Source organism: Nannospalax galili, unplaced genomic scaffold (genome assembly GCF_000622305.1).
Source record: "Nannospalax galili isolate Female #2095 unplaced genomic scaffold, S.galili_v1.0 scaffold433, whole genome shotgun sequence".
NCBI classification, from domain to species: Eukaryota; Metazoa; Chordata; class Mammalia; order Rodentia; family Spalacidae; genus Nannospalax; species Nannospalax galili.
The window spans coordinates 10,679,968-10,697,700 of NW_008338715.1; the positions used below are offsets into that span (position 1 = coordinate 10,679,968).

The 17,733-nt window shown below is 40.5% G+C and overlaps 1 protein-coding gene across 1 annotated transcript in view; it reads right to left on the reverse strand.

The window, feature by feature from the left end:
- Nucleotides 1-1,222: 1,222 nt before the first annotated feature.
- Tmem165 (transmembrane protein 165) overlaps nucleotides 1,223-17,733 on the reverse strand; it is a 23,459-nt gene continuing 6,948 nt past the window's right edge. The window contains exons 2-6 of the mRNA XM_008833316.3: nucleotides 9,435-9,660; nucleotides 5,105-5,280; nucleotides 4,455-4,634; nucleotides 2,661-2,766; nucleotides 1,223-2,007 (exon numbers count right to left, since the gene is read on the reverse strand). Of these exons, the coding sequence (XP_008831538.1) occupies nucleotides 1,931-2,007; nucleotides 2,661-2,766; nucleotides 4,455-4,634; nucleotides 5,105-5,280; nucleotides 9,435-9,660 (765 nt within the window). The 3' untranslated portion in view covers nucleotides 1,223-1,930. The remainder of the gene's footprint in view (nucleotides 2,008-2,660; nucleotides 2,767-4,454; nucleotides 4,635-5,104; nucleotides 5,281-9,434; nucleotides 9,661-17,733) is intronic.

Consider the following 17,733-nt stretch of genomic DNA (forward strand, 5'->3'; position numbering starts at 1 on the left):
TTTTTTTTTGAATGTAAAAATAATTAGATCCAGACTTTGTTTTCTTCTTCAACTTTAAAAATAAAAAATACCTCAGTGCTGTTTCTCAGTATCACCTGCATTTCTCCAAAAGTAACACCTGCTTTATGTGGCACATAACGTGTAAGAATCACATTGTGGATTTATGGAAAGACAATTAAATACTTTTAAATCTCTATCAGTGACATTTTCCTTTTATTCAACAGCGAACCTAATCAATTTTTACCTTGTAGGTTAGGACTGAATTACCACTGTCTTTGTAGTCATGTCCAGCTGCTATAAGACTGCTGCCTCAAAAAACTATGCTTATTACATCCTAGGCTAGTACAGGGGCCAGGCTGCCTCGACTGTCAGCTTCATCAAGCTGTGACACTGGTTTCTACAGTTATATGAGAGTTGCTTCTTTGTGTTTACAAAGTTGAGGTATTTAGTAGGGGTGTCTAACCTGGTGTAAAAGGTGCAGCGTGGGGACCTAACTTAAAATTCCTTTAGATGCCTTGTCATAGCTCATGGATACTGTTTTTCTACTCTCAAATAATATGCTTTTTACGGTAGAGAACTCCTTAAGAGCTTAAAACAGTTTTTCTTCATCAGTATGTGTTATTGCTAATGACAGTTGAAAGGTTTTTTTTTTTTAGTCAAGGGCCATTTTTAGGTCTCTTTAGTTGTTATGTAGAACAGTGCTAGGTGATTTAACCAAGTTCTTCAGTCTCCTCAACTTACGTCGTGAACATTATTAGTCATGGCTCAGTAAATCTGAATTGCTCTATCATACTCCACACAGGGTCACAGGGAACACCTGGACATTTCTATAGAGGAACTGACCTTCAAGCTTAAAGAGACTATTAATGGCAGGTCTACCATAGGTTACACTAGAACATAAATAGAACATGGGAGAAAGCTACCGCTGCCTGCGTGCCGAGTACTTCACTTGAAATGAGTGATTAACAAGGTTGCTATCACCATAGGAAGCAGCAGGCACTGGAATTAAATAAACTGCATGGTTTGACTCCCTGGTCAATCTGTTTCCCCATTTAAGCCTTATATTCCTCATAGAACTGTGAGAGCTAAGTCGGTACTTTAGAATGTTTATCAGTGTTTTCACATTTACTTCAGACATTAGTCTATTGGCACTAATAGGAAATGATAATACTACTACTTTGGAGAGTTAGAAAGTAATCTGCTTAACACAAGGAAAAACAAGTACTGGTCATACCTCTTTTATTTACATTGTATATGTTACATTGTTTATTCAATATAGAAAAATATGAATACATCCATAGTATTCTCTTGTAATTTGGTAAGTCCATGTTGTCAAATATTGACTGTTTGCATATTGGGTCTTCTACCCAATTTTTTTTTTTTTTTAAAGAGAAAGAATGGACCTAGCCAACAATTCATACTGCATGTTACTGATATAACAGTAATACCTTTTTCTCTTTTTAAATCCTAATTCCAAAAAGACAAGATAAACTACTGATTACTGGCTCAGGAGTATGTTTTTAAAAGTAGAAATTATTTCATCTTTCCTCCAAGGAAATATTTAAGGTAAACATTTAAAATACCTCCGTTACCAAGGAAAAAATGTGTATTCTTTATAAAGGGCCATGCTGAAAGACAAATCAAGCGGTAGATCCGACTGCACAAGGGTTCCACATTTATCAAAACAGAAGTGGGGACTTCAAGTGTTCAATTATGCTGGAGAAAAATCCACACCTAGAAGTCAGGTTTCTTTTCAAATTTTCACAAATAGATCCAATGATTATCTCTTTGGGACCTAATACTTTCATTAAGTAGGTCAGGCTTACAAATTAATGCTACAAAATACAGTATTTCCTACTTTTAGTTGTACACTATATACAGAAAAACAAGTTACATATCTTAAGCTAAATACGGATGAACAAATAGCTTCTTAAAAACCAGAATCTGGACTTATAAATAGTGCAGAAAATGCGAATGCCAGAAAAACGATGCCTCCTATGATTGTCACTGGGAAAAAAAGAGAAAAAAGATGAGTAAGGTAGAATTTCCTGACACTACAAACAAAACCAAGCTAGCTGCCCACTCTTCCGAAGGTCTAGTAAACTAACTTGACAGCAACCCCACTGACAGAGCAAAAACAACATTTGGCTAACTCTTAGCAGCAATAACCAGATTTCTCTCTAGGTACTATTTAGAGAGAGGATTCTATTAAAACAATGTTGACAGCAGGTGGGCTACAGCAGCTCATCTTAAAACCCAATTACAACAGAGAATGTTCAACTCCTAACAGTCATTTCCTATTCTAACCTCGAAATTACTTAACTTTTATTGAAAATGTTCAGCAAATCTCATGTGTGGTCTGCCTGACTTAAACATACTTCAGGCCAAATTGTCATACTTCCACTTTTTTTCCCCCACTGGCTTAGAAAATGCATTCAATCATATTTCAGGTAAATTTGTAATTTACTAACTTCTACATCTGGGAAAAGAAGTCACATTTAAGAAACAATACCTAGGACTAGGTGACAATTATAAATATGTATACTCTGAAAAAACTTAAAACAGTCAAAATTAACACCCTATTTCTAGTATCTCCATGACTCTAAAACATTGGAACAAATGGCTTGCTTTTTGATTTAAAAATCAAAACAAGACCTTACCAGTTCTGACAGAGATTTTTTGTGCTATCATTCTTCCTCCAATTACCGCCAATCCAGTGCATAAGCAGTGTCCCACAGTTCCACCCACTGCTACACCACAGGGATCCTGGAAGCAGATTAACTAGCATTAATTTGCTAGGATGGGAAAGGTCAGTAGTAAACAGAAGCACTGAAAATAAGGGTCAACGTGAACCACAAAAAAGCACAAACACTTGTAAAAATTCAGATATGCTCTAACTTTATGAAATGTGTAACACTGTTTGAAGGAATATGCATCTTTGGAATGCAACATCCGAAAGCAGAAAAAAACTATAAACCTTTATGCTATTGTATTGCTGCACTTCCTGAGAGCAGAAGCCCTTGCGTTAGATCGGTGGGATAACATACCTGGTGTGCCAGGAAGCAGGGTTCAACCCCTGCTACAAGAGACCCTATGAACTCTGAAGTCAGCCTTTGTCTTGAGACACTGACTGGTTATTTTACATAGGGAGATTTATGCTCTGAAAGGCCAATAGAATGAACTGGAAGGGAGTGATAGCAAAGGTAGAGCGATGACCCTGTGGGTGGTGGGAATTGAAACCGGGTCTTCTGCAAGAGCAGCCGGTGCTCTTAACCACTGGACCATCTCTTCAGCCCCATCAGTTTTTAATCTTTTAAATATTAAGTGATGCCCAAGAATAAGACACACACGAAAGGGCTACAATACAAGGCAAACCAAGTTCACTTCCGGACCCTTTCCTGCTCCCAACCAGCCTTGGTACTGGCTCAAGTCACCCTATCTCTCTGGGCCTCAGGTTCTTCATCTGTTGAGTAAAGGCTGGGAGATGATCTGAGGTCTCTTCTAACTTGCCATTCTAGCACTCAGTATCCTAGAGCTAAGATGGAACAGAAATACTCTATGCAGAAACAAGTTATGGGATAGCAGTCCCAAGGTAAGCATTTTGATGTTCTTGAATCTAATTTTCCTTTCTGTATGTTAGAAATAACTCTCCTTAGGCCAGTGAGATGGGTCCACAGGTAAAGGCTTCATAAGAGCCGGACGACCTGGATTACAAGTCTTTTGACCTCCCCATGTGTGCTCTGGCATGCACCCACACTCACACTTCATATAAACACAATAAAGGAAATAATTGCTTTAAAAATATATAAATGAGCTGGGTGTGGTGGTGCTCTGTAGATTCAAGGCCAGACTGGTTTACACAGTGAGTTCCAGGCCAGCTGGGGGTACAGGAAGACCCTGTCTCAAAAACACCAAAAAAAAATTGTGTGTGTGTGTAAATAAATAAAAGTAACCCTCCTTTAAAAATTCCTCCATGGCATGTCAGATGTGATGTTGGAAAATGAGTGATCAAAGAGCTACACAGAGATTTCTAAACAGCTGAACAAGTTCCCCTGTTATACCCATATTCATAGTTTTTAATTTGTTTTTAAGACATGGTCTCACTATGTAGCCCATACTGGTTCTCCTGTGTAAGATTACAGGCATGTGCTACCAATTTACATTCTTCAACAAGCATACAAAGTCATGGGAAGAAAGCCAAACAATAAAGACACAGCTTTACTGTGGCAAAATACAGGAAGAGGACTTAGCAAAATGAAATGAGAATAATTTGATTTGTATTCAAGAACTGCAGACTGGGGGCAACAACTGGGAGGCTAATTCCAGAAGCAGCAAGGTGAACGCATGTCAAACTGTGAGAATAGGAAGTAACCCCGCCCCCCACCACGGTACCCAAGCAGAGTGGCAGTCCACTTTCTTGAAATACAAAAGCAGCCTTCTCATGCCCCACTCACCTCTCTAGCTGCCAAAACAATTGTCGTGAGTTGAGAGCGATCTCCCCATTCTGCTAAGAACGTTAATGTAAGAGCTTGAACAAAAATGGGTGAAATAAAATGCAACCACTTTTTCTGAGGTATTGTTGTGCTTGTACCCGTTTCAACATCTGGTCCATTTAAGAGTTTGGTTCTCTGAAACTGAAACAAATAAAAAATGACATTAACCCTAGTAAACAAATTAAAATAGCATAAAGTCACTTAATCTTTTTAAAAGCATTCAAAGTCTATGGAATATACTCTAAAGAAAATAAATTTATGTGTTCTCCAATTTCTGCTTTAACTGCTGGTGTCATGCAGTGTCATACCATATTCTCACTCCTTCCACTCAACAAAATCAATCAGTATCTTAAGTGCTACAGGAAAAAATGTGAAATCAGGAAACAGCAGCCACCATTCAGATGCTTCTAAGCAGTCCAATGCAGCTGACTGTCAATGTTCAGTATTCGTAGGTTTTCCTCTCTGCCACATTCACAGTAACCCAAACCTATCACAGCCAAGTTCCAAGAGGGGAAAAGAACTAATCTAGCACACAAGCAGGGTGACCACTGAAAAACCTCAACAGTGTTCAGTCCTCAAATACTCTCCTCGCATCCACCATGGTAACTTACTTCTTCATCTTTCTTCTTTAATTCTGCTTGAACTTCTTCAAGTTCCTCTTGACCTTCATCTGGGCTCATCTTTAAGCCTTCCCGAAGCATTCTAATGCCAAAAATGGCAAACAGTGCAGTTGAAACATAGTATGTATACACCCTGGGGATGACTGTTGTGGCATAGCCAAACAAAACTGTAAGTAAATGCCAACAGTATATCTGGTTAACAGGTGTGTCTCACAACAGACCAAAGAAACAGTAAACTCAAGAATCATAATTCACCATTGTTGAAGGAAGATCAGTTCCCATTAAGTACTATTCTAATATGTAATGACCTTAAACAATTCCGCTTGTTTCCTTCCACCGATACCAAACCCTTAGATTGCCAAACTCTAATAGCTTACCAAGGTATGACTGACCCCATTTCGATGGCAGATCTTCTAAAGGGAACTTTCTCAAGATACTGACCTCCCCTCCAGCTAGAGGGTTATCTTTGTGCAAGGCAGACAGGTAGGCTGACTTTGATGCCCTCTACAGATTTCAAGATTTTACACACTGGAAGCCATTTCTCTCCACACGTAGGGGCTGTTTCTTCATCACAGATCTTTAAAATATAAGCTCAAGAATCATGGCAAGATTCTCTCGTGGCAAGATGTCACACTCTCCTTTTTACCAATGTAAAATGAGTTTATCTTATAAAGCTAAATTTCCTTAGAGATATGTATATACACACACCAATAATATGGATATATATTTTCTATTTCTGTCTATTGAAAACGACAAAAAAACAAAGACATTTCAGTAACAAAGAGCCTGCCTCACATTCAGGTCTTGGATTCTAATACCATTCTTGGGGAAATTCTGAAATTAGAGTAGGCACAGGATAAACCTGCAGTATCTTGTTAGTTTTGTAAAATGAAGGGCAAAAACCAGTGATGAGAGCATGTCACAAAAGCACAGAAGCAGCCTGGAGAGGCTCTGACCAGCCACTCTGGACAATGTAGTAAACAGCTCAGTAGCTATAAACTGAAGAAAGGAAATAGATAAGTGAGTAGGGGAGGAAGAGGCGATCTTGCTTATAGCAGAAGGCCAGCTCACTGCTAAGTGTGGAGCAGATGCTGGGATTAGGAAGCTATTCTGAAAGCAGCAAGGGACAAGAACTGCACTAAACCTATGGGGAAACTCTGATAAGGAACAGGGTATTTATATTAAAGTGTCTCCCCACTGCAAGAGAAGACACAGTAAGAAAAACCTGGACTGGGTGAGCAAAACGAAATGCCAGTGAGGAGAAAATGGACACGGCGTGCTTCCACGGGATGCTCTTAGGGGCACAATGTCTAGTCAAGAATGCACAACTGCAGTTTACGAGGAACATCTGACACAAAAGAACAGTCATTAAAGGGGCGGGTGGAGATACTAGTCTTTAAAACCTGCTACCATAAAACATAAAAAGTAAAAACCTAGGTAATATTTTAGATTTAAAAATAACAACTAGGGGCTGAAGAAATGGCTCAGCAGTTAAGAGCTCTGACTTCTCTTGCAAAGGACCTTATAGATTTGTATATAAACACCAATAATATGGGTATACATTTTCTATCTCTGTCTATGAAAAGGACAAAAAACACCCCAGCAGAAGATCTGAAAATCAAGGCAACTGCTAAGTACTGGTGTGGCGCATAACATGGATTCACACTAAACAAAAGTAGCTGGTAGAAGGGAAACTGATTTCATCACACTACTCAGACCAGTGTGCCATTTCAAACATGAATTGTGTTTCTGTAGAATTTCCCACCAAAGATTTTTGGAGTACAGTTGTCTGCAGACAGCTGGAACTGTAGCAAGTGAGACCACGGTTAAGTTGCGGCCAGCTGAAAGCAGTTTCTACACCAGCTTCTCTACAGGGAGCAAAACTTCCTGTGGGATCAGAAGTGGGTTTTCTCCCTCTTGTTTCCTGTCCCTCTCTTTCCCTTTTCTTTGGAGACTTTTTCTCTAACAGCACATCACTGGCAACAGTACACTAAAGTTGATATTTCAGTTTTCTCAACGATTTCTAAGCACATTCGGCTAAACAAAGTCCTTATGAGTCTAAGTAAGATGACCATGCATTAAAAACAGTAATTACCCAGGCATGGTGGTGCACACCTTTAAACCCAGCACTCAGGAGGCAGAGGCAGACAGAGCTCTCTGAGTTTGAGGCCAGCCTGGTCTACTTAGCAACTTCAGGCCAGCTGGGGATACAAGGAGACCCTGTCTCAAAAACAAAACAAAACAAAACAAAACAAAAACAAAAATAGCAATTTGGTAAATTTCAGAAAAACTTTTTGGTTTTTGAAATCTGATGGTTTCAAATTCTTTGCTTGCAACAAAAATGACAAGACCTTACTGAGTTAGCTGTCACTTCATAAATCATTAAAAGTCATTTTTCTAACAGTTCAGTACATGTTTTATAATACTTAACTCAGGAGCTCTGAACTCAAACACAGGTCCTCATGCTTGCACAGCAAGTGCTCTTACCCACTGAGCCATCGCTCCAGCCTTGCAGTGGGCAAATTTTAAAACACCATTAGCTACTTTGCTTTACATAATATATCAGAAATTAGATCTTTGTAGGACCTTAAATTTGTGTTAGAAGAATGTGTATTTTAGATAACTTCAGAGCAAGTACAAAAAGACTTCTAGGTGCCTGATAGGGACTATTCACAAAGATTAAGAAGAAGAGCTGTCAGGCAGCCCCCGGCAGGAGCAGGTAAAGGTTAGGGCAGAGGAGATGGCCTACATTAGCGCTGAGGGGAAGTAATTAATCACACAGAAGAGATGGGAGAACTGACGGAGCTGCGTTCTACAACTGGGAATGGGTGCGCAAAGATGGGACAGCTTGAAGCAGCAAGCAAGCATCAGCAATACATTTCTGACACTGTCCTGTCCAAACTCATCCCAAATTGAGTGATGTCACCACTTTCAGCTCTCCTATTCCCTATAATCTACATTACTTAAAAATTATGGGAACTATCATATAATGTATATTGATCATATATGCCCCTTGTTTATCCCACAACTCTTCCCAGATCCACTTCCACCGCCTCACCCCCAATTTCATGTTGGTTTTTGAAATAACCCATCCAGACCAATTTGTACTGTCCGTACACTTCTGTGAGAGGCACCGTCAACCTACCAGGGGCCACGCTCAAAACAGATTCTCCCTCCTCCATAAGTCATCAACTGTCCAGAGCTTCTCAGTTCAGGGCAGGAACTTGGAAGCCCTCCTCATTCCACGCTAGAATGCTGACTGGTTTGATCTTGTGCAGGCAGCCCTAGCTGCTTAAGTTCATGAGTGCAGTGGTCTAGTAGTGTCCAGAAGATACTCTCTCACTCTGGTCCTCCCCTCTTAAAATCTTTCTGACCCCTCTTCCTCAATACATTAGTTCTGAAGAGAAAACTAGTTGCTACTGATAAGTATTAATACCTATGCTAACTTCCAAAATATGAAAGGTATTCAAATTTCAAACATTTGCAGCAGTTGTGTTTATAAAAACACAAGCCTAAGTAAATATCCATGCACAAGATAGCCAGATAAGGTAAATGGCAAAGCCCTCTAAACAAAATATTTCATTACTATAGACCAGATCCCATTAGGCAGACAGATACTATTATCTGAACTTTACAGTCAGGGAAGCCAAAGCTCAATGAAATTAAATAACTTACTAGGTTAAGATATGGCAAGTCAGACTCAAGCCCAAGTACGGCTCAAAGGGAAAAGCAGTTTTCCAACAAACCATGTGGCTTGAGGTATAGCTCTGAATTAGCACCTACATGATGCTCAGTTATTTTAGTGTTGACTATCTTGTGATCTAATACTTGAAAAATTAAATCCTATAAAGTAGTAAATCAAATAGTAACACAAATAGGGAGACTAAAGAATGTTTCATTCCTTTCCACAGTGGGTTGGTTAAAAAAAAAAGACTTAATAAACTAAAAGCTACTTCTCAGTTATTACCCCTCAAATTCCTTTAGGAAAAAAAAAATGCAGTTTTCTGTGGGTTTTTAGAGCCTGTTTCTAAAATTTTCAAATATAAGTAAGCTTATTTAGACTGAAGAGAAGGAGGGAAAAAAAAACCTGAACTGAATAAAATTAAGGATAAAAACCACCACGAACAAATGACAAAATCAAGTGTCTTGACTATGAATAGATAAAACTTCCATTTAAAAAGTGAAGTCTAGCCTTTAACAATCAATGTACTGGACCCAGTTGCTCTTTACCAGGATGGAACCAGGTGAATGACTGGATGACTCTACTCCACACACCAGAACTTCCCCCAGTTCAGCGCGCTCCCTGGGGAAGGACCCTTACCCGACAAGCACGTCATCAGGGCCAAGGCCAGCATGGCACCAGCCAGCACGGTCAGGCGGTTATAACGCATCGCCATGATGGCCGCTATGAAAAATGTCTTGTCACCCAGTTCAGAGACAATGATGACTGATATGGCAGCAACAAATGCATGGATAAACCCCAGATTCGTTTGTGTGGCTGCATCTTCCTTGCTCGTATGAACTGGGGCTGCTGGTGTAAATCCTTTCTGAAATTTAAAAAAAAAAAAAAATCATTTACTTTTTTTGAAAAAGTCACTAACATTCTTTTATTTTGAAAATGATTAAGAGTCCATTTTTTTGCATGGTCATTCTACTGATTCACTGCTTTATAATTCTGAAAGTCATTGCTGTAATGCAGCTCTCTCCATAAACAACTCAGAAGGGTACAGCCAAGCTATGTCCAAACACTAAAATGACCCTGAAGACCCAGATGTTTTTCTCAAACCTTCATTGATAAGATAATAAGCGGAGAGACCTGTTACTGACACTCTAAAGGACAAGATAGGATCCAGAAAATTCTCACAGGCTCCAGCCAGAACTGGCACTAAGATGAGGTTTAATATAGCTGGATATGCAGATGGTCCTACAATGAAGTCTAAAAATATCCTCAAAGGTAGTAATGTGATAAAAAACCAAGCAGTCTCAGTTGATATTAACGTGATAACACTAAAAAGAAACAATACGCCCTAGGCTGGAGAGTTACTGACAGCTTTCTGTGCTCCTTAACTTTTCCCAAAGTCCTTAGGAAAGTTCTGAAGCCCTGCACATTAAGAAGGCTCTAAAGATCACCAGATATGGAAAGAGGTTCTAAAAACGAGGGCTTGGTAAGCTAATACAGAGGCCGAATCTAGCCTGTTGTTGACATTTGTAAGAGGTTGTAAAAAATAAGAGAAGGGGAGGGAGGAACAGAGGAAGGGAGGGAAGAATAAAAGGAAGGCAGAAAACTATTAAGGATGTGTATACAGCAGAGATTTTATGAAACCTACAGAGATACAACCTGTGATACCTAAAATACTTCCTGGCTTATTATTAATAGAGTTTGCTGGCTGGGACTCAGAGGCAAGCAGATGAGACCATCGGAAGGGCAGGGTGTCTATGTTTCAGCAACTGAGAAAGTTATGCAGCTCTATAAACTTTATACAGTCTAAAAGGGCAGATCAAGAAAGGTCCTTTATGCTAAGAGCCGCCGCCCCCTTTGAGACTCAAGCTGTGACAAAGTGGTTAAATACCCTTCTCCAAATCAGACGTCCCCAGAAAATCACTCTCAGTGAAGATGGGCCGCACAGTGTTCCCATTCAGTGACTGGTGATGTGAGGAGGCTTTTGGTTGTCACAACTGAAGGAAGCTACTGGCGCCTAGTGAGGAGAGACTAGAGAAGCCTTCAACACAAAGATCTAGGCAAGGCGCCACAGTCTCCAGGTTGAGAAACTCAGGCTAGACAAACCACTGCCAAGGGACTCTTTCGATTCTCATAGCTGACCTTTAATCTTTAATCTCTAGAAATTTAGGAAATTTTAAAAAAGGTAAACCTGAGGACATGTTTTGGACAAAGCACAAACAAGAGCATCGTATATTACAAAGGGCAAAACACTCAAATACATAAAAAAATAAGAAAGGTTCTTTAAAAATTGGTTAAAAAAAGAAGAATACAACAAAGGGTGCTCACTTCAGCAACACACACATTAAAACTGGAAGGAGACAGAAATCAGCAGGGCCCAACAAAGAAAAGCGGCTAGAGACAGGTTCAGTGGCTAAGCGTACTTCCCGCTCTTTAAAGGAACCTGAGTTCCAATCCCGGCACAGGCATCTTACAAAGACCTGTAACTCTAGTTCCAAAAGATCTGACACACTCTTTTGGCACCTCCACACACGTGGTAGACATTCACACAAATACACACAGGCAAAAAAATTTTTTAAAGGGCCAGTGAGATGGCTCAGTAGGTAAAGGCACTTGCTGCCAAGCCTAATAACCTGAGTTTGATCCCCTAAGACTCACACGGTGGAAAGAAAAAACCAACTGACTCCTGCAAGTTGTCCTCAGACATCTATGCATACATGCATGCCCACATATGCAAGCGTGTGCATGCACACGTGCGTGCGCACACACACACACACACACACACACACACACACACAAAATAATAGTTGTAAAAACATTTTTTTAAAAATACAACAAAAGAGCTGGGCGTGGTGGTGCACGCCTGTAGTCCCAGCACTTGGAAGACAGAGGCAGGTGAATCTCTGTGAGTTCAAGGCCAACCTGTTCTACATAGTGAGTTCCTACAGACAGACTCTGTCTCAAAAGACCAAATAAATAAATAAAAAAATAAAAATAAAAAATGAAAAATTACAACAAAGTAAAACAAATACAACTCTCCTAGTCTCAAAACTTTTCTACACAGAGAAGACAAGAAAGCTCAATTTATAGCTTTTGTCACATTTAAGTAAGTCATAGATGGCCAAAATCATACTAATGTATTAAACCACAAACCATGGTAATAAAAACTGAAGAAATTTATAAAAATATTGTGAAGACAAAGAGGATTTTTATTTTCCTTTTTTGAGACATGGTCTCACTATCTAGCCCTGGCCTGGAACTCACTGAGATCTGCCTGCCCTTACCTCCCAAGTGCTAGAATTAACAGTGTGCACCACCACACTCTGCAGGTGAAGAAATTTTTTTTTTAATTAAAATATTGAGTCAGGAAATGATCAGTTAGCATTCATTTATTGCTCACCATGTGGAAGCATTACTTGTGACTCAAGTCCACCTGAAAACCAAGGCAGGTATACCCCAGGATTGCTGTGGGTTTCAGATGAAGACCTGAGGAAAGACCTTACTACATCTACAATAAGCACCACGAAACATGACCAGCCTCCTAACCTTCCTGGAACTCACTACCCCATGCTGCTTCATTATGGAAATGATGCCTGTTTTTTTTTTTTTTTTTAAATACCTAGACCACGAAATGCAAGCCCTGAACTGTAACTGTAATCTCCCATCCAAACACACCAGCCCCCAAAACAAACCTTCTCTCCTGAAGAAACCAGCACAGCCCTGCTTCATACAAAATACCGCAAGCCGGGGCTGGAGAGATGGCTAAGCAGTTAAGAGCATTGACTGCTCTTGCAAAGGACACAGGTTCGATTCCCAGTACCCACATGGCAGCTACGAACCGTCCTTAACTCCAGTCCAGGGGAATCCAACACCTTCTTCTGACTACTGCGGCATTGCACGACACAGGTACACTCACATACATGCAGACAGTACACTCATACATATAAAATAATAAAAATATTTAAAAATACCTCAAGTCACAAAAGTTAGACTCACAATGTAATTATATATTTTCCAACAGTAACTTCCCATTTAAGAAAAAAAAATGAGTAGAATTATTTTTAGTAATAATTGAACCCAATACACCCAAACCCTACCATCATCTATAGCAACATTTTTCAAATTGCCATGACATAGTTTAACGCTTCTATACTGCCTTCAAACTCATGTGCACTGACTCCTCACCCGTGGCTCAGAGTTACAGCAGCTAGGACGTCGCCATTGCTGACCACAAGCCTCACACAATCAAACTTCCACTTGCTTTTCATTATTCCCCTTCATCCAGATTCCTCAAGATCTAGCTAAGAACCTCCTGAGCAGCGCTCATCCTAGAATGCCAGCCCTTATCATGCCAGCCCCTAAAATCCAGCCAAAGGCACAGCTACCAGGAGTCATGGCAGCAGGTGATGCCAGCACAGGTGAGGACAGAAACACCTGGGGCTGAGGATTCTGTATGAATCAATGAAAAGCGGGTGATAAAGATATGACAAAATAAATGTTCCAGTCAGTACGGGTTTATTAAGTGGTAGATTTATATAAAAGAATATTATGGAGCTTCACCAAGCCTGATGAATGGAGCTTGATCCTTTGAACTCACATGGTGGAAAAAGAGAACTGACTCCCACCACTTGTCCTCTGACTTCTATATGCATGCCTGTGGCACATGTGTCCGCCCCCTACACACACATGAACACACTTAAATGTAATAAAAAATTTGAAGATTATTATGGAACTACAAGACTATAAGAATGTTCTATAGGTAACTAATACAGAAAAACTATTAGGATACTTTAGTTGAAATGCCTCCCATGGGGGAAAGAGATAGGTGTGGAGGGAAGGGAGTAGGTAGACATGATACGGACACGATAAGTGCACCCCAAACCCCAAGAAACAAGTAAAGATTATTTCGAGAGAGCGAACTGAATTACTAAAACAAGGTCAGCAAAGTTTTTCTTCTTTTAAAAAAAGGTAATTATTCAACTCTGCTGCTTTAACTTCAGAGCAGCTGTAGATAATACTTAAAACAAAATGAATGTTTGATTCTATTTCAACAAAACCTTATACACCCAAACAAACAAACAAGCAAACAAACCAGCCAGTGCTAATCTAGGCAAAGAGATACTTGTCACTGTACCCTCTGGATCTTTTGCCATTATGAACCCAGGTATGGATTACCGCATGTGCATCACTTCCAAGACCTCTTCACCTGACCTGCTGCTACTCCAGCTGTAGATCAGTTTCTTGTAGGCCATGGCTGACCCAGACAGGCCCACCAGAAAACTCGGGCTTGGCGTTTACTCATTCACCACCTGGAAGTCCAGGGAGCTCACATCCACAGGGCAATCTCTGACCAGTAAGTGGAGTGGATTGTGAGATTCCTTTCTGAAGTGCCATAGGACTCAGGACTACTCATGAAGTGGCTGATCAGAGGGTGCGCCACAGTGTGCCTTCCTCCCTCCTGACCAACAGTGAGAAAGAACAAAGGCATGTTCCAGGGAGCAAACCACTGGATGGATGCTTGCAGCTGGATAAACTATACCCAAAATGAAAATGCTATATGCTCATATGGCCTTAGAGGCAAGAGAAAAGCCCTAAAAGTGTTTCAATGTAAGATAGAAATGCGATTAAGGCACTGAGACAAATAATCAGGGCAGAACATCTGCTACCAGCCTATGAGGTGAGCTGTCTAACAGCAACGTTGACAACACACTGGAGAAGGCACATGATAGAATGGAAAATTTAATAGGTCTTTAGGAGGGGAGGGGTTCCCTCAAGGATGGTAGTGAGGGTTTTTTGTCTGACTGACGGATACAGGCATACTCCTAAAAGGCACGTGGAAAGGAATCAACAAGGAGTCTAGCTTCACACATGTTCAATCTGAGGTGACAAGCCTTTCCGTTGATGGAGATAAAGCTAGGTGAGACTCAAGGTATGGATCTGAGTGCCAGCAGCCTATATTAGCTAAGGTATTTGTAAGTAGTTGAGATTCCCAAGGAAAGGCAAATAGCTAAAGCCCCAAATAATGAGCTTTACTGAAGCCTGAGAGCTGTTGAGCAGAAATGGAAAGAGCCAGGTAGAACTCCCAACAGCCCTTCTAAGCTGTCTTCAGGTGGGTCTCCAGCAAGTAGAAACGCACCTGTATAACTTTATGGTTTTGGTTCAGCTCAAGGGATGGAAGCCATCCGACTTTGTAGTTATAAAATCCTGTCCCAGTTCATGATGCTTCTAAACATGACTCTACACTAAGATTAAATCTCTAGCTCTACATTCATCTGCAGCCTCTTTCAGCATACAGCCACCTGTCACCATGGACTTTGCTGCCTTTTTATTTTGATTCCTGGGCACTTCTCTATAACTGCTTTGAGAGTGGTTACACTTCAATACTTGGAAGGAAATGTTAGAGTTATATTTTTGTGTGTTTCAAAAAAAGGAGATGAGGGCTGGAGAGGTGTTCAGTGGTTAAGAGCACTGGTTGCTCTTGCAAAGGACCCAGGTTTTCAGTTCCCAGACACATATGGCAGCTAATAACCATCTATAACTCCAGTTCCAGGGAATCTGATACCCTCTTCTGACCGCCATGGGCTCCTCTGCACACATATGAGGCACATATATACAACCAAGTACATTAAGCAAATAAATCTTCTTTTTAAAAAGGAGGGGGCTTTCCACAATTATAGCTGCCTTGCCATATTGATATGACAATAATCTAGGGATCAGCATCCAAAAACCAAAGTATTTCATATGGAAATTTTTTTTTTTTTTTTTTTTTTTTTTTAGGGTCTTCCTGTAGCCTCAGCTGGCCTGGACCTCACTATGTAGACCAGGCTGGGCTTGAATTCACAGAGATCTACCTGCCTCTGCCTCCCAAGTGCTGGGATAAAAGGCATGTGTCACCATGCCTGGCCCCTTTTACTTATTTTTATGTATGTTTGCCTATATGTATGTATATGTAGACCAGGCTGGCCTCAAACTCACAAAGAGCCGCCTGCCTCTGCCTCCCAAGTGCTGGGATTAAAGGCGAGCGCCACCACGCCCGGCTCATATGGAAATTTTAAACTCATCACTTACTGAATCTGTGTCTTCTCTCAATCATCAGAAGGCTTCATGCTTTCCTAAATATGCCAGATAAAGAGAAACATTTCATTCATGTAGCTTTGTTTTACCATCCTAATTATGCATGAACCTATGGATTGTTGGGTTTTCTTAATATTCACAGTAAAAGCTCATGCTCCTGTTCTCTTTATACAAATGCATGCGGGGAGAGGGGTACCTTAGTACTAAAAAGCCTGAAGAATGCAAATGTTAGTAGAAGTTCATCACAGCATTGGGTAAATGTGTTTCTGGGTTCCTCCAGATATTATACACACAGGGTATTATTTTGTCAAACTTAGGCTAGAAATATATTCTATATCCTACTGTTTCTGCTTAGTGCAAGTGCCGGCACCTTGCTGACAACACCTCCACAGCACTCTGACGTCCCACTGTTGTTGTGGCTTCCCCGCTTCCAGCTGAAGACCTAAGTGGAGGTTAGTCTTATGCACTTAGCTTTGCTTGCTCCAGTTCCCGGTTACGCACTCAGGCATTTTGCAGATGTGGCTATATTCCATAAGCAGCTGTTTTACGTAACAGATTATCTGAAATAATGCGAGCAGATCGAACTCAACCATTTGAAAGCCTTATTAAGACCAAGCCTGAGGTCTCTCTACAAAGCACAAAGTACAGCTGCTATGGCAGCTCCATGCCACACTTCAGAGTGATTATCTTGCCTACTGCGTAATCTACCTACAGATAACTAACCTGCCTGGTCAGTCTTCACAATTCTCAAAGCCTTGAACAAAATTTCTTTAAAAAAGAGAGACTTGGTGGTGGTGTGGGGTGAGTTCGGAGAAACTATTTAGGGGAAAGGGGAGAGGACAAAGAAAAGAAATAAAACAAATGAAAAGGTCTTAGCAGGCAGCGAGTTCAGCACTTTCTGTACTTAACAATAGGGGCAGCTACTATTCAGTGAGCTGTTAAATAGGTGTCGGTTATTTTCACATAAATAATTTCATCTGATACTCAAAAGAGAAACTTAATAAGTATGATTCCAATCTAACACGAGGAGAAACTGAGGCTTAAATAATTTTGCCAAATTTGTACAGCCGAAATGGTGTTGGACTTAAAATTTGAGGTGACCACTTAACAGTGTCAAATGAAACTAGAAAAAGATCTCTGGACTAACAACTTGCTAAGTTACAGGTGTGCTTCAAAATGACAAATAGGGAGGGAAGGAACCCAGACAATGGAAGATTAAAGCAAAGATCAGCAGCTAGCAAATCCTTTAGTAGAAGTGGCTTCTAAAGTGCAGAACAAAGCCAGTGCCAGCAGCTAGGGTTAATGAAAGTCCTTTTACTGTTTGTTCTTCCTTTCCCAAAATAGAAGAACCCTGTGACTCAAAGTGGCTCTGAAGGAAATAGAAGGGGAGAGAATACAGAACTGAAGAATGCTTTAGAGGTCAGAGAGCAGTAGATGGAAAGGGCTGGGGATGCAGCTCAATGGTACAGTGCATGTCTAATATGAACACAGCCTTGGGGTCAAGCCACAACACTGCCCCTCCTACAAACACACACAGACACAGACACACACACACACACACACGCACATACTTAACCAGGAAAGGAAGGAAAGGATGACAGTTTGCTTAAAGCATGAAAAGGTACAATGAGCAAAAAAGCCAATATTTAAATGCTCAGGACGTCAGACTGCAATTCCAGTTCGGCAATTCCGCTATTCAGTTACACAACAGTAAACCACAAGAAGTAGTGAAATACTTCAGTTTTTCCTGGTACAAATACCATTATTTTAGTATCTTTTTTTTTCTTTTTGGGACAGGGTCTCCCTGTAACCCCAGCTATGTAGACCAAGCTGGCCTTGATCTCACAGAGATCCGCCTGCCTCTGCC